Raw genomic sequence first — 18,421 nt, forward strand, 5'->3', positions numbered from 1 at the left:
GTTAACCAACTCTGACTTTAAACTTAGGAGTTAAAACTGCTTTGTTCCTGAAAGCAGTTGAACAAATTGAGTTGAGCTGGAATCTTGAGCTCTCAGTTTGAGAACAGATGAAGGTAAATTTATTGAACCATTTACCTCGACTTAAGCACTTACCTGTGTACTGAACAGCCCTCGTCAGTGGATCCCAATACCAGTATTTGACAGTAACAGGTGAGCCTCAACTTTAATTGGTAAAGAGACACCATGAGAACTGACATTACAATACTTTTATTTTACAAAAGTCAGCGTCTTTCAGTTCAAAGTTTGTTAGGCAGCTATTGCACATTTAAAACAACAACACAAACACAACGCAGCAACAAGAAACTATGCAGTATATTATAACCGAATACTTAAACATGACTGCACAACAACCTTTTAAAAGAACATTTGTAGATGAATTGTTATTTTCCTTCCAATACTTGAAGCATTTTCTGAGCATCACTTTTTGGTGCATGGCTTGTTGCATGCATACCCCACCTGTCTCAACGGGACTATAAATACAACTATATACAGTCACATTTGTAAAAACAAACAACTTTTATACTAAACACTTTTAAAATGTACAATTTTGAAGAAGCCCAGGAGCAATCCCATTTCAGAACACTTAGAATAACACAACTTCCTCCCAAAAGGCCACAGGTTTCAACCACAGCTTTCCAGCATCAGTTCATGTAAATGCAGCTACAGCTTTCCAAATCCCAGGAATGCTTTTAATGCAGTGTTCATAAGATCTTTAAATTGATCCTCGTATGCAACTCCTGATCATAAAAGTCTATGTTGCAGGACCCCAGTGGTGGAAGTAAGTCAGCCCCAGTTATAAAGACCAGCAGCTCTTCAAACGTGTGGTCCACCTCTTGCTCTGTTAAAATACATACAACTAGTAAATAAACCGTAATGTGTAGGTTCATGAATAAAAGATTTATAATCAGTTACACTGACTGTTATGTAGAGCGGTTGCATTAATGACAATTTAGGAGTCAAAAACAGGTTGTTAGGCAAAACTAATACTGCGAAGCATCGTATAAAGAAATAGCAAAGCAATCCTGCCCTCATAAGACACAGGACATTAATTTTTGTCCTCCGAGTCGGAGACCTGTATGTCAAGGACCCTTGACAGGTATTCATATACCTAAATGCCAAGAGAAAGAAAATATGTGTGTCGTCATTAGGATAGGGATTTATGTTGGTGTGAGAGACTGTAGCCTACAAGTTCATATTGTTCAATGACAGTTATGACATGTTGTGTTTCAGGTGATTTTACAGAAAAAAAACACCAAAATAACGTACTGAATACTTTTAACAAAAAAACTCTGTATATTAAATGACTTCTTAAAATACCTGCCCCAACACTGATCACGAGAATAGACTCATTCTTGTACAGCGCTTTTCTGCTCCACCTGCTCAGTGTTTTATACAACAAACTGCAACATGCTGAAACATTTCATTACACAGCATGCAATGAATTTGCATATATGTAATGTCTTTAATATCCTGCTTAGTAATGGCAGTGTCTCTCAATTCCCCTTCGCACTTACTCTTTAACATAAACTTTGCTTTACTTCATGTATTGAAAGTGGCTTAATTCTACTGACCAAACACATGACTGTAGCCTTCCCCTGCTCCAGCTCCTTGTTGGAGGGACCCAGCACCTTCAGGGCGGGGCGGGCATCACCTAGGAAACACCAATCAGGTTAGAGGGCAGGAACCACAATTTGATTTTCTCCGTTAAGAAGTTTCTGTCAGGTGTTTTTTCTGCTCCACCAGTCATTCACTCACACATTGTTTCACTTCCCTTTCAGAAACCTCTCATGCATATCAGCACAGAGAGAATCATCACACAGTTTGAGCTGAAATATGTTCAAACTACACTGGAAATAAAAAAAACAAAACAAAACAAAGATGTGTCAACAATTTTAAAAGATGTTAAGCTTCAACATCATCAGTTCTTCATAATAAACAGCTTGTTCTGGATAAGAAACTCAATACCACTACTTACCTAATGTGGTTTTTTCATTGCTTACATTGTTGTAAATGATATGATATAATAAGAACACCAGAGATCTTTATCTTCACTCTGTGCAGTTTAACTTTTTTCATTGGAAATTGTCCTGAGTGTCTGAATATTCATTTCCAAAGCTGACTTTGTTTCTTAGGACAGAATTTATGAATAAAATAATTAATCAGTTACACAAAAAGTTTCCTAACCTTTCATATTAAATGAAATTAAAGAAAAGAAAATTACATTTAAAAAAAAAGCTCTAAGGCTGACTTACTTCCAACTTGCAGTCTGGTTCCTCCACCAAAAGTCCACCACAGTGATACAAACTCATTGAGGCGCCGTACAAAAACCTCTGACTGTAGAGAGACACGGCTCTCTGACTCTGTGTGACTGAACTAAACCTACAAGCCCTCAAAATACAACTTTACCATCAGAACTAGAAATAATAATGAATAATATGAAACATCCCAGATTTTCATTGGAAATTGTCCTGAGTGTCTGAATATTCATTTCCAAAGCTGACTTTGTTTCTTAGGACAGAATTTATGAATAAAATAATTAATCAGTTACATAAAAAGTTTCCTAGCCTTTCATATTAAATGAAATTGAAGAAAAGAAAATTACATTTAAAAAAAAAAAGCTCTACGGCTGACTTACTTCCAACTTGCAGTCTGGTTCCTCCACCGAACGTGTACCACAGTGATACAAACTCATTGAGCCGCCGTACAACAACCTCTGACTGTAGAGAGACACGGCTCTCTGACTCTGAGACAAACAAACTCAACAATATGAATTCTTTAAATCATAATTTCATAACATATTAATATTATAATTTTTACATAAAAAACAACGAAACACAATAAAACTATATTCCAATAATCCAATTTGGTCATTTACATTTTACAACTGTTAAGATACATCACTTTAATGCTTCCACCTTCTTTATCATAACTCTAACATTAAAATTAATTTTCAAGCTACAATCACAAAACTTAAAACTCATCAGGTAAAACCTGACAAATGCATCAAAACAGTTTTATGTTCTCTCACAAACACTTAGTGTCTTCAGATCGCGCACAGAACCAGTTAAAATGATAATACTGCTGAGCATTACACACTACGTCACAAAACAGAGCATGAAACTCAGGTCTTTCTAGTCTCACAGTTTGTCCTGTTATTCTACAAAACATATAAAATGTCAACCTAAAACAGATGAATGATTCTGAGCAGGGCCGTGCAGAGATGCTGGAAGGGACGGGTGCTCAAAGTTCAAAAGGGGCACGTAGAACCAGGCTGAATAACAACAACACTGTTGCTGTTGAGGGGCTGCTGCTGCTCCTGCTGCAGATAGTGATGGAGGTCTGTGTTGCTTTGAGACTGTAGACAGTAAAAAGTCCACAGCAGAGATGGTAGCTGATTAAAGAAGTGTTATGAGATGATAATAAAATGCAAAGATTGGTGACAGCGCTCGGAAGCATTAAACAACAAAACTGTGGGAAATGAACTCGGCTCTGCCTGTGAGTCACTCTTCCATCTCCTCATCTCATCAGTCACTCTCCACTTGCTGTACATCTCAGAACAGGGCACACTCTGGTGTTTCATTAATCTATTATTTAATTATCCATACTTAAAAGCTCATGCACCTAATCCAAAATAAAGTAATGACAGAAAAATGTTATAGAACCAAAGCATTGTGTTTATTATTGTTTTTATACTTCAATCAATCAATCAAAATTAATTTATATAGCACATTTTTAAGACCGAAGTACACCAAAGTGCTTTCCATTAAAATCGCAGTACAAATAAAATCACAATAAAATATAAATTACAAATATATAAAATATAAGATAATTACATAATCTAAATACAGAGCCAGATGTAAATTACCCTAATTCGCCTTAAATGCCAGATCAAACAAATACGTTTTTAAACGTGATTTAAAAGACTGAATGGAATCTGATGCGCGAATATGAAGAGGGAGAGTATTCCATGGCCTGGGTGCAGCAACGGCAAAGGCACGGTCTCCTCTGGTCTTCAGTCGAGACCTAGGTTGCACCAAGAGCAGTTGGCCCGATGATCTTAGTGCTCTCTGAGGGCTGTAAAGACAGAGGAGATCAGCTAAGTAGTCAGGTGCCATATTGTTTAAAATTTTATAAGTAAACAATAGAATTTTAAAATCAATTCGATATTTGATGGGAAGCCAGTGTAGATTTTTCAGAACAGGGGTGATAGAGTCAAACTTTCTAGTGCCGGTCAAGAGACATGCTGCGGCATTCTGGACCAGCTGCAGATGCTGCAGAAGAGAAGATTGTAGACCCAAGTAGAGAGAATTACAATAGTCCAGTCTTGACGTAATGAAAGCATGAATGAGTTTCTCCATATCTTTGTGTGGTATGTAGGGTTTAGCCTTAGAGATTAGGCGTAGTTGATGAAAGCTAGTTTTTACCACAGTAGAGACCTGTTTGTCAAGTTTGAAGGAACTATCCATGAAAACTCCAAGATTCCTGGCAGTATCAGTAAGGTGGTTAGCAACAGGCCCAAATGTGTCAGTCAATTGTCCCAGAGGCATATTTTGGTCAAAAATAATAATTTCTGTCTTCTTTCCATTTAAAGTAAGAAAGTTACGTGATAACCAGTCCTTGACATCACTCAGACAATCAAACAGAGGATGTGGTGAGGATAAAGCATCCCCAGTCAGGTGAAGGTAGATTTGAATATCATCAGCGTAACAGTGAAAAGAGACATTGTGTTTTTCAAAAATGGAGCTCAAGGGCAACATATACAGAGAAAACAACACAGGACCCAGTACCGAGCCCTGGGGCACACCACAGCGGAAACGGGCAGAAGAAGAGGAATATTTTCCCATCGAGACGGAGAACGACCTCTCAGAAAAATATGATTTAAACCAAGATAAAACATTTCCTTTGAGGCCTACTACTTGTTCCAATCTTGCCAAAAGGATATCATGATCAACCGTATCAAAGGCTGAGGTCAAATCCAATAGTACTAAGACCGCAGAGCGCCCAGAGTCAGCAATTAAGAGAAGGTCATTAAAGACTCTTAGTAGGGCAGTTTCGGTGCTGTGACGCGGTCTAAATCCAGACTGAAATTTATCACTTATACCGTTGCTCTCTAAATAGGTCTGTAGTTGCCGAAGCACTATTTTCTCTAAGACTTTTGACATAAAAGGAAGTTTAGAAATCGGCCTGTAATTAGCTAGAATGTTACGATCAAGGGAACTTTTCTTGATGACAGGTTGCACGACTGCATGTTTAAAGACAGTCGGAACATAGCCAGATGACAGTGAGAAGTTCATTAGAAATAAAATACAAGACCCGATTGTATTCAATGCATCCTTAATGATACGAGAGGGAATAATGTCGTGCAAAGAGTTTGAGCTTCTCAGATTATTAATTATTTCCTTTAAAGTCAAAAATGACACAGGTTCGAACTGTTGGAAAACCGTTGAACATTCAGAAGCTGGGGCTTGATTTACTACCAAAGAATGTGTGGGCCTTAACAATGAGATTTTATCTATAAAATAATTTAGAAATTTTTCGCAGAGGGCCGGGGAGGCACCCATTGAAACATCCGAACAGGGATTAACCACTGAATTAAAATTTTTAAACAGGACTCGAGGATTATGGCTGTTATTCGCATAACTTGAGCACCTCTGCTATACAACAACTGGTACAGGCGTTATTGTTACCTGTGCTCTTTTTAATCCAGCTGCTGAGGGATCCATTGCCTTTAATAACCTCACACAGCTCCCTTGTCACTGTTTCCTCCTCATGTCCTTACAAGACAAGTTTGGGCACATTGCAGAATAAATATATGTTATTAGTGCTTATTTTCTGATTATATTGTTTTTTGTACTTTTTAATAAAGTCTTTTATAAAGCAAGGCCAGCTGTGAGAGAGAATTAGGTCAGAGGGTGACAGGTCGCCTTAGCAACCGAGGCTTCAGTAAGGGGAAGTTACGAAACAGGAAGTTTAGTGCAGAGCTGCAGAGGCATATTAATAAAATACAGGAAACCAGACAGAAAAAGCGGAACTAGTAACACAGAAGGAGATGTTTTTATCAAAACTATGTGTGACGTGGAAAGGACCAAAATATCACCTATATGAGACACATTTTTGGCTTCTAGAGATTTTGCAACTGGCTTTTGGGCTGTGTGGGGTCTCTCTCTTCCGGAAGATGATTGAATAAAGAATTATAAATGTTTGGACCACTCCTGAGTTGGGTTTTCTCTGTTCTATCATGGGGATGAAAAAATCAGGTTTAATAGACAGTAATATATGATGCGTAATAATTTAAAAAATCCATACACATAAAACACACACACACACACACACACACACACACACACACACACACACACACACACACACACACACACACACACACACATATACGGTGACATTTTATACCTTCTCCAGAATACTGTACATACTACGGCCACAAGTTTTCATCATGATGCTGATCCAGAATCCTTCCCTTATTGTTTAATTCTAGTGCTATAAGTGTCATGGTCCTGGGTCATGTGACCCAGTGCTTTGTGTTAATTATTATTATCTTATGCTTTAGGTTATTGTGGTTATGTCTTTTGCTGTGATTTCTAGTTCCTAGGTTTGGTTCCCATGCTCCCTCTGTTCCAGTTCAGTCAGGTCTCTGTGTAAAGCCCGTGGCTGTGTCCCAATTCAGGGTCTGCACGCTTGAACTACGCGCACTACGGTGCGTACTATGAGTATGAGAAGTGCGGAAGTGAGAGGCTTGTGAAATGGGACGGTCTAGCCTGCGTCGCGCTGTTCAGGTTGCCTAGCAACCATGATACTAACCGCGAGAAACGTTTCATACAGCTTTGTGTGACAGAAATGAAGGAGGAAAAATGTCTTGTTGGTCATTCATTTCTTCACTCAAAGACAAGTATGACAGTGTGACAGTGTATATATAGATGTATTATATACAAGAGACAACTATTGTTCATTTAATATGTTGGCGTCATTAAATTTGGCTCAATGCTTACATATATGTGTAAAAAGAAAATGTACGAGCTGTGAAAACTGTGTCTGATAGAATGAAGAGTCGACTGATATAGTAAATATGACTATCCACTCTGTGCATAAGAAATGTTTAAACTGTAGAGATACAAACCTTTTGCTGCTGTAAGATCAGCATTTTGTCATGTTTGAAATCTTAATCTAATATAATGTTTTTCTGGCACTTCTCCCCCTGCAACTTTGTGTCTTTGTCTCATTTTCTCTGTATCTCTTTGTACAACTTTATAGTGACAAAAAAAGGCTTTCTATTCTAACTTACCTGTTTCTGTCAGTCAGATGATTTCCATAGAGAGGCACTTTGCATCAGCAGCACCATGCTCCAGTGCTCTGGGAGAGTTTATAGTCCTGAGAGTTGAACACTGGATGACTGACAGCTGTCCTTCATCACAACAGAAGCCACAGAAATCCTCCTCATCAAAAACATGACTTTGATCTGCGTCCTCATCTGGACTCTCCTCTGCTGCTGCTTCACAGGTAAAGTCCAGAGAATCAAACTCCTCTCCTCTATCAACATCTGTCCCTCTGAAATGAAGCCCACAAAACCATGAAGCTGCTTTATGTTTTTGTCTCTGTGTCCTCAGAGTCCAGAGGACAGATCACAGTGACTCAGCCTGGAGCAGTGAGCTCTGCTGTGGGAGGATCTGTGAACATCAAGTGTACGACCAGTCAGAATGTTCATAACAACAACAATTTAGCCTGGTACCAACAGAAAGATGGAGGAGTTCCTAAACTGCTCATTTACCTTGCTAGCACTCGAGCATCAGGGATTCCAGCTCGTTTTACAGGCAGTGGATCAAACTCTGACTTCACTCTGACCATCAGTGGAGTCCAGGCTGAAGATGCAGCAGTTTATTACTGTCAGAGTCAGCACTATCCTAACAGTCTGTGGGTGTGCACACAGTAAAAAACAGTCGTACAAAAACCTCCCTCAGTCAGACTGAACAGAAACTGAAGTGACTGCTGCAGCTGGAAGATACTGCAGAGACTGATACAGTTCACTGAGGACACACACACACACACACACACACACACACACACACACACACACACACACACACACACACACACACACAGTAGTACAGGGGCCTGTTCTTCGTACCTCGCTAAGTAAGTTAGCTGGATTTGATTGTTGACGATTTCACGTGATCTTGGATCGTTCGGTTCTCCGAAGCTCATCCGGGACTTGCTGTCATAGCAACAGATCCGTAAGCGTAAACCTGCTCGGGAGCAGGTTTACTTTATGTAAACAGGATTAGATCGCGGCCACTCAGGTATGTCCGCTTCATTTATACGAAAGCAACAGCGATATTTTTCCACTGTTTCACCATAAATAAATATTATCAATGTAACTAAAGATAATGCAGTATTTGATTCTTTTATTGATTCCATACAGATACATACAGGTCATTTCCTAAAAAAAGGGAAATGTACTATTAATCATTCTATTTCATGTATTTGATTATTTCAGATGTAATTCATATGTTAGAGTAGTAATAGTAAATTACTTCGTGTAATCAAGATGAGAGACCACGGCTATAAAAGCAAAGGTGGATTTGGGAAGTCTGTCGCAGCCATGTCCTGTCCGTATACGCAAGCCACCCATTGTGGAAGGTGCAAGATTGATAAGGAGAGTTTTCAGAATTCAGCGTATATTGCGGGATAGACAGGATCCTTTAGCTCAGCGCAACAGTGTGCTCATAGAGAGATATCGATTTTCCCGTGAGGGTATTATTTACTTAACCAACTTGTTGACGAGGGGGTGCAGGACCACCACCTGTCTTTTTTTGCTCTGCACTTTTCTTGGTTGCTGTTATATACAAACAGATTATTTCAGGGTCTCTTTTCAAGAGACTAAAATCAATATAAGTGATAAATATTACCATTCTGTAGAATATTCTTATATTTCACTTTTACTTGTTCCCATGTTCTAGTGGGTCCTGTTGTGGCTCTAAAGTGAAAGAGGATATAATGTAATATAATAAATTTACCCTACTGCCTACTGGTGTTGCGTTATGGCAGCCTGGCTTCTGTCAGTCTGTCCCGGGGCAGCTGTGGCTACAACTGTAGCTGCCTCCACCAGTGTGTGAATGTGAGAGTGAATGAATAGTGGAACTGTAAAGCGCTTTGGGTGCCTTGAAAAGCGTTATATAAATCCAATCCTGTCATGGCTCGGCTGTGTGGCAGGCAGGATGAGGACCCAGTCGCAAAACTCACAGACTCAGGGGATGAACTCAAAAGGCAGCTTTATTGCTGAAGAGGCAGAACATAGGAAATACAAAACTAAACTGGGAAAAGTAAACTAACACTCGGAGAGAGAGACACAGGGAAATCCCCGCTGCATGAGGAAGAACGCGACACAGAACTGAGGGAGACACAGACATAAATACACAGAGAGTTAACGAGGGAAGTGAGAGCACACGGGGAACACAGGTGACACTGATAATCATAACAAGACACGGCAGGAGTGAACACAACACTAACGGGAGACGGGCAAAGTAAAACAGGAAGTACAGAGGTTCAGACAGGAGGAGAGAGAGCACGGGGAGAACACAGACATAACGGGCTGGGGAAAACATAGAATAAAACACAAAGAGAGACGAGGGCTCATAAATACACAGAGGGGCACACAGGGGGTAAGAGTCACGAAGGGAAAACACTTAGGGAACAACACAACAGGGCAACTCAGGAAACATGGCCTAAATAAGGAACGAAATACAAAAATACAAGGAACTAAGAATACTGGGCCCACATGGCCCAGGACCATGACATCACCCCCCCCCCCCCCCTTAAGGGCTGGCACCAGACAGCCCAAACACAGAAAAACAAAACCAAACAGAAAACGACCCAGGGCGGGCGGCGGGGGCCCAGGACGGAGGGCTCGGAACAGAAAACAAAAGAGCACAGCAAACACCGGAGCCCAAGAAAAACAACCCAAAAAATGTCATGGAAATATAATCAACAGAGTCTGCAGACACGATGAGCCAACACCTTTTTAATTCCCAAGCAGTTGAGGGAGAGAGGACATTCAGTGGGGCACTGATACGTGTCTCTAAAGATGAATAGCAGCCCTCTTTAAATACAGTCAAACAGAAGGCATTTCCACAGCTGTTGTCACACCCTTGACCCCTCCAAGAGAGGGAGAGAGTTTACAACCGTGTCTCCTCTTTCAGTGTCACATAGAGACTGCTCCTTGCCTCTTCTCCCCATCCTCAAAGACCTGATTAACAAAAGACCTGTTGAATTCTCCCCCTCTGGGTGTCACCAACTTTCTAACGATGCCTGACTTTGTGCAATAGAGTTAAACCTGAATGCTTCCCCACATGTGAACCTTGAAGTGACCCAAAAGTGATATTACTAATCTAACTACTAGTCTCCTAGGTGATGTCCGTCCCACCCTGACGGTGCTGCCGCCCTCGAGTAAGGAGCTGGAGCAGGGGAATGCCACGCTCACATGTCTGGCCAACAAGGGCTTTCCCTTCTGTTTGCTGTAAATTGTGTTTGCTTATAAAAAATTTGTATTAATATGTATCATGTTGATAACAATAATGATGATGTTTGTAAATAAAAATATTATATTTATTAATCATGTAATTTTCCTGCACCTGTCGTAGACGTGCAAATGACGTCCAACAATGACCCAGTCCAAAGTTTAAATGTTGAACGTCACACTGACATCCAGGTTGGGTCAGGGTTGGAGCGATGGACCCAACATAGACCCGATCTGCATGTTTATCTGATGTCCACTGCTCCCTTTATGGGTCACCACAGTGGTCATCTTCTACGTCCATGAACTAACTCTGAGATCTTCCTCTTTTCCTCCTGCCTAGAAGCTTCATATCACCTCAGCTCTCTTAAGTGTAATCATTCCAATCTTTGATGTTCTCATTTAGAATCTTATCCATCCTGGACACTCCTAATGGAAATCTCTGCCACCTCCACCACGGCCTCCTGTCTTTGAAATTTGGATCCAATTCTTTTTTAAATCATTTTAGACATTTCTGCTTCTTTTATCTGATATTTTTAATTAATCGTTTAAACAGAAATATGTGAAATAAATACAATGTCTCCTTACAAGTTTGATGGGGTTTGGCAATCTGTTGCCATGGTTGCTGAGCTTTGAGATGGAAGTGAAACACTGAACAGTTTCTCTCTCTCTTTCTCTACAATGGGTGCTGACATCCGACAGTGAGGATACAAGGCTACAGTCCTGTGTCCTGTGCCATCCAAAGCAATGGACAGTGCACACAGCAGATGAAGAAGAGAATGTAGGCAGGGTGGAGTGGGTGGAGACAAGTGTCAGGGATGATTTGTGACAGAAGGAAGATCTGCTATAATATATGGTTAGGAGACGAAGGCACTGACAAAAAGACAGCAGGCTGATTTCATGGTGGCACAGGTGAAGATGTTTAGCTTTTCACTGGGAGTGACCATAGTTAAGGTCAAAGGCCAGTGATGATTCACTTATGTCTTTTAGAAAATGCTTTATATTTGACTCCGTACAGAATCATTAAGATTCAAGATTCAAAATGTCTATTGTCATGTGTGCAGAAGAAATAGCATTTCTCTGTCCACTATCATCTCCTTTGTTTTATCAGTGTTGAGGGTGAGGTTGTTTTCCTCACACCATGACACCAGACTGGCCACCTCTCTAATGTTAGCCGCTTTGTCCCCTCCAGTAATCCGACTGGTCACTGCAGTGTCGTCCACAAACTTCAATATGATGTTGTCTTTGTTGGAGGCGACACAGTCGTGACTGTACAGGGTGTAGAGGATGGGGCTGTGAAACTCCAGCGTTTGTGGTAATGCTGGCTGAAGTCCTGATGCCAATCCTGACAGACTGAGGCCTGTCAGTCAAAAAGTACTGAATAAACTGATGAAAACATAACTTAAATTAAAAAACAAATTGCTTTTTAAAAGAACTATCACAGAGCAGGTAAAAGTATTGGAATGTTTTAAAAACGTATTTGATAAAAAAAATGTTTGAAAGAGATGAAATGAAAGTCAGTTCACTTTGGTTTAATATACCAAATGTGTCACGGACCCGGCTCTGGGGACTCGGGGTCCGTGGGCAGTGGGGACTGTGACTATTATTGTTATTGTTGTTATTATTATTATTATTTGGTGTGTTGTCTGCACTGCCCCTATGCACATCTGTATGTAGGCAGGTATGTGTGTGTGTGTTTTGCCTTTCTGCTGTGGCCAAGTTACAGGCACCTTCAGCCCTGGGGGCGTGGTCTAACTTGAGGGCTGGCCACACCCGAAGTCCTGGCCGCACACCTGCTCCTCATCTGGGCTCGTCGGGGGAGTTATTTAGATGAGCGATGGAGCTTCCACCGACGCTGGATTATTGCGTTTGACTACACGCCAGTCTTCAAACAAGTCAAGTGTGAGTGTATGCCTGCTGGGATAAGTGTTAACGGCTGCCTCTATTGTTTTCCCCTCAGGAGGAGTGTGGGACGAGAAGGAGCAGTGAGCACGGGGAGTGCAGGGACACTGGGGCAGAGAGCACTACACGGGGACTTATGGGAAGAAGACACTACATGGGAGTCTGGGAAACTGGGGATTTATTGTTGTTTACTTCACCACCTTGTAAATAAACACTGTTGCACTGAAGAGTCCGGCGTTTGGGTCCTATTTCCCCATCTCCCCACGGTCTGCCAGCCAGACCGTGACAAAATGTAAAATATATGAAAAAAACAAATAATTAAAATCTGAAATGAAATTATTTCAATGTTGTTTTTGTTTTTGAATCTGTTCAGATTGCTATATTGCCAAAATTAAAATTGTATATTTTATGGTGTATTGTGTAACTACAGCTGTTGATCAGTTCCTCTTCAGCTGTTTGAGGTTTTTGTACAGCGTTGTATCACTGTGTGAGCGGCCAGCTGCTACACTGCTGACAGTAATAAACTCCTGCATCTTCAGTTTGAACTCCACTGATGATCAGAGTGAAGTCAGTCTGAACTGCTGTTGCCCGAAAACGATCTGGAACTCCAGACTGACGAGCTGTAGTATCATAGATCAGGAGTTTAGGAGCTTTTCCAGATTTCTGAAGGTACCAGTCAATGTCATCACCTATAGATGTACTGGATTTACATCTGATAGAGACAGTCTGTCCTGGAACAACAGACTGAGCTTTAGGAGTCTGAGTCAGGACAATTTCTGCTGATGAACCTGAAAACATGAAAAGAGAAGAAGAGTTATTGAGATGATGAACATCCAAACATTAGAGGATCATTTCTTTAACACGGAGAACAGATGGAAGAAGGTCAGTGCTGCTGGTTTCAGAGTTTCTCCATCAGAGCAGAACATCATTGTGGTGAACCTGGCTGCATGCTGAAGCAAAGGTTTCAGTCATCTTTCTTCATTGTATCATCCTGTGTCATGTGACATGTTCATCCTGCTTTTTTTCCTTTGTCTTTTTATAATTTAAGTTTAATTTAGTAATTAAAGATATTCCAAAACAGGAACATGTATATTTACTTAAGTATCCAAATCTCCACAATGTTTTATCAATTTGCGTTTAAAAGGTTCTTCCATCATTTACTTTCAGAGAGTGTGTGATGACTCATGCTGTGGTAGTTATGAATACAAATAATTATAGAAACATATACATATATGCATTAATTGTTACCTTTCTTGAAAATGTATCACTGTGGTGATCGCAGCCCAAGGAGGTGAAGCCTCTTTGGCATCTTTTCATCTTTGCTTTGTGGTTTTAGCCTTTACATTTATATTATTAACTGGTAATTTAGTGTCAGTGCATGTCAGAGTAATAATGAAGCAATGTCATAAGTAGTGTAACTAAGTACATTTTCTGTCAAGTATTTAAGTAATTCTCTGCATTACTTTTGAACATGTGTAATACATTACTTTCTTTGAATAGTCACCCGAACACTGCACTATTTACCTTCTAAGTCTCTAATTTCTCCCTTGATTTTTCACTGCTTATTAATGAATGAAGCAAATATTAAATAAGATAATTTTTTGGCTTATTTTGTGTTGTCAAAAAGGTCATACCAGTAGTTAGATACAATTAACAAACAGCATCAAAGTAAACAATGAAGTAATGTTGCAATTTCTACATTTTCAGACTGAATACACAATACTATTTTCTGACTTTTAATTAATATTTTTTATGTCAGTATTAGCATTATTGCTATTTGATTAGGGGACCAGCCATCTGTAAAGTGTTTGGAAACTCATTGTTTTTACAAGACTTTAATTATTTTGGCTTTATCAAAATAAAAAATAAAAATGTACTTGATATGATTATATGATTTGGATATCATTGCTTTTTGTGAAAGCTGTGTGTGTGTGTGTGTGTGTGTGTGTGTGTGTGTGTGTGTGTGTGTGTGTGTGTGTGTGTGTGTGTCCTCAGTGAACTGTATCAGTCTCTGCAGTATCTTCCAGCTGCAGCAGTCACTTCAGTTTCTGTTCAGTCTGACTGAGGGAGGTTTTTGTACGACTGTTTTTTACTGTGTGCACACCCACAGACTGTTAGGATAGTGCTGACTCTGACAGTAATAAACTGCTGCATCTTCAGCCTGGACTCCACTGATGGTCAGAGTGAAGTCAGAGTTTGATCCACTGCCTGTAAAACGAGCTGGAATCCCTGATTGTCGAGTGCTAGTGTAGTAAATGAGACGTTTAGGAACTCCTCCATCTTTCTGTTGGTACCAGGCTAAATGGTTGTTGTTATAAACATTCTGACTGGTCGTACACTTGATGCTCACAGTTCCTCCCACAGCAGAGCTCACTGCTCCAGGCTGAGTCACTGTGATCTGTCCTCTGGACTCTGAGGACACAGAGACAAAAACATAAAGCAGCTTCATGGTTTTGTGGGCTTCATTTCAGAGGGACAGATGTTGATAGAGGAGAGGAGTTTGATTCTCTGGACTTTACCTGTGAAGCAGCAGCAGAGGAGAGTCCAGATGAGGACGCAGATCAAAGTCATGTTTTTGATGAGGAGGATTTCTGTGGCTTCTGTTGTGATGAAGGACAGCTGTCAGTCATCCAGTGTTCAACTCTCAGGACTATAAACTCTCCCAGAGCACTGGAGCATGGTGCTGCTGATGCAAAGTGTCTCTCTATGGAAATCATCTGACTGACTCTGGACTACTGTAATTCGTTATCCGGTCTTTAAGTGATGACGTGACGAATCCTACTTCCGGGTCTAAAGTAGTCTGCGTTTAATATGGCTTTTGTGTCGTTAACATATTTAATGTTTTGTATTTTCTTCTATTTAATCTCAAAAAGCTCCTAAAACAGTCAGTGATCCCTGTTGACCTCCCTCGGCTTTTATTACCGCTAATCATTTATTTAAGCTCAGTTTTTAAAACCTTAGGATGTAACTACAGCCCAGCCCATGCAGCAGTATATGAATGACTAACCTCGTATTGTGGGTGGATTATCTCAGTTGTTCTCCTGGCTGAAGTTTGGTCCGTTTACAGCATCCTGCCATGCGATTACATTTGTTCCTGACCACCTAGAATCCTCACGTTAACTTTTATCGAGTGGAAAAAAGTTAGCGTGTTTATATTATGTTAACATAGTTGTGTTGCTAGCGATCACGTAGCACATCGTTATATACCAGCTAGCCAAACTTCAGTAACCCTACAAACGTCACTGCTGTTTAGTTTTCTGTCTTCATTTATGTCGGAAGTGTACAGCTGTATGTTTAAATTTGTTTCCAAAATCCCTCAGTCAGGACATGATATCTTGTATTTAAATGGAAGCTAGCGAGCTAACTTCCTGCTAACTTCTAACTCTGTTAAATGTCATAAATTCCGTTTTCATGGATGCCTGGATGATAAACTCAATTCTTACAGCTGGTAAAGAAGAATGCTGATCATTTCATTACAGATGAAAGACTTTAGACGGTTTTTCAACTCTCAGTGATGCCACAGTGATCGTTTGATTTATGGAACTGCAGCGAAGTTTAGGCCCAGACATGCAGTGTTGCCAACTCCTCAGTAAGGAAAATCGCTATTGGTTGTCCTAAAAGTCGCTCGAAGTCGCTAAATGACGTCATCGCCTAATTTGCATAATTGGTCATGCTAATCTAATTGTAACCTACGTTGTTGGAGAGAGAAATAACATCGTGGAAGAGACATAAAGTGAGTAAAAAATGTCCTAAATCCATTTAGAGTTTATTTAGAACTACAAATTAAATTTCTTTTAGCAATTATTGTTTTTTTTAATGTCACAATTCCAACCCTGCTCTTTTACCCGGGCTTGGACCGGCAAAAGTGACCCGAAATAGGCGCTCTGGTGGAGTTACTTTGTGTGTGTGTTTATAAGTAGTTTTAAACCTTGTGATCCACAAAACAGCATAAGAGTAAAAGAGTAAAAGAAGAACTGACTGCGTTACAGTACCCGCTGCTTTTTGAGAGTTAAAGCGATACGCGCTTTCACGTCTTTTTTAGCGACTTTTTTTTAGAAAAAAAGAGATGGCGAAAAAGGGGGGAAGAAAAAAAACAGAAAAACAAACCAAACACCTGGATCACCTGTATAGAGATAAAAAACCAGAAGAGTAAACAAACAACAAAGAGCAACATAATAAAAACAACACCATCACAATAAACTAGCTAACAATAGATAACTGTAGATACTTTTTTAATTTCACCTGTTGAGAAAGAAAAAGAAAACAAGCAGAAGAAAACGAGAGTAATAGAATAAACAACATCACAATGATATATGGGAATATGACAGTAAATACTAAATATTAAACATTATTGTGCAGCACATAAGATCAACAGAACACAGTGTGCTTTGAGGTAGGAGCCAAAAAGGGTGTAGTTTGTGGGTGTGATCACCCGTGTGTACACCTGTGAGCATGGACACGCTTGTTTTTTAAAAGGTTCCTTCATGTAATGATCTGTTAGAGGGTGTGGGGGGGGGGCACAGCCCCGTCCTCCAGGGCATGAAGCAGGTATGGAGGAGATCAAAACTCCAGACATCCAGAGGCCCCCAGAACACAAGAGACCAAGGAAGACCAACAGAGGGGCAGCCGCGCCACTGTCCCAGAAAGAGCTGAGGAGAGTCCCAGATGAGGGCTCACTCAGCAGCCGCGGAGCAGAAGCCAGGGGGGGTTGCAGTGACGCGCCCGTGAGCTCCGCCGGCAGCCAGCTGTGCATGAGTGACCGAGCCCCAGGCCGAGAGGCCGGGGGCACCCCACCTCCAAAGTGGCCTGAGCGAGCCCCAGGCTCCAGGCCCCGATAAGCAGCCACCAAGGAGTGAGCCGGTGTGTACCTGGACGCCCATCCCCGGACACAAAGAACTACTATGGCCCTGGAGGGGGAAACTGCACCCACACCCAGGTGGTGTTTTCCTTGGGGTGGGGAAAAGCACAGGCAGCCAGAAGGGGACAGAGAGGGGGGGATGCCTCCCCTGCACCCTGGTGACACATCTTTACCCCAAGGCCCTGCATGTGCGGGTGATTGTGGTGGAGCGGGAAGAGGGAGGCAGCTGGAGATGGGGAGGGAAGGAAGGGAGGGGCAAGTGACCCCTCCCTGGGGCCAGCTCCCCCGCTGACCCCAGTAGGCACCCCCATACTCTGCAACCCGCCAGGGAAAGGGGGCCCAGGCCCATCCAGACCGGGGCCCAGTGCAGCATAACTGCACAGTGCCCAGTAGGGATGGGTATCGTTTAGGTTTTATCCGATACCGGTGCCAAACCGGTAGTTTTGAAACAGTGCCGGTGCTTAAACGGTGCTCAAACTGGTGCCTAAAGAATGGAGAACAAAAAATTGATCCTAAAATCTCTCATGTTCAGCTGTTTTTTTGTAAAAAGATAACAATGTTAGCCTTTGCTGCAGCTATGGGGCATATATGGTATCACTCTTGGCTGGAAGCAGTGCTTAAATAATGGAAAACACAAACTTTGTCCAAAAACCTCTCATGTTTAGCTGTTTTCCACTTTTTCTTTGGTCATTTTAGCCTTTTTGGCCAGGGTGAAGGGAGCATCTGCCATCAAACAAGAAGACAGCCGCATGTAGCTATGATGGTGTTTGATTTAAATGATCTCTGCTTAAACATACAGATGACACCCTGCTCTTTAATTTTACTTATTAGGTTTTAGGTCAGATTAAAATGTAGATCATGAAACAGCTTTGAGACCAGAAATTATGAAGAGCACACAGATAATCTATGGTTTGACCTCAGAATCTTATAGAAAATATTTAATATGTGGATTTAAAAATATATTAAGCTATTTAAACTGAACATTACACCTGACATTTTTTTTGGTCCTTCTAACTAAATTTTACAACATTTTTATTTTTTAATGTGCATTTATTAAACTCACAGAGTCAAAGAACATA

General features: G+C 40.9%; 1 gene segment (V, D, J or C); it reads right to left on the reverse strand.

Annotated features, from left to right (window-relative positions):
* Nucleotides 1–251: 251 nt before the first annotated feature.
* LOC113015150 (Ig kappa chain V region 2717-like) lies at nt 252–15,681 on the reverse strand. The segment is given in 5 exon segments: nt 252–898; nt 1,632–1,711; nt 2,696–2,733; nt 14,587–14,890; nt 15,663–15,681. Coding segments are annotated over 5 exon segments (486 nt in total).
* Nucleotides 15,682–18,421: the final 2,740 nt, after the last annotated feature.

The sequence above is a fragment of the Astatotilapia calliptera genome, chromosome 22, assembly GCF_900246225.1.
Source record: "Astatotilapia calliptera chromosome 22, fAstCal1.2, whole genome shotgun sequence".
Classification (NCBI taxonomy): domain Eukaryota; kingdom Metazoa; phylum Chordata; class Actinopteri; order Cichliformes; family Cichlidae; genus Astatotilapia; species Astatotilapia calliptera.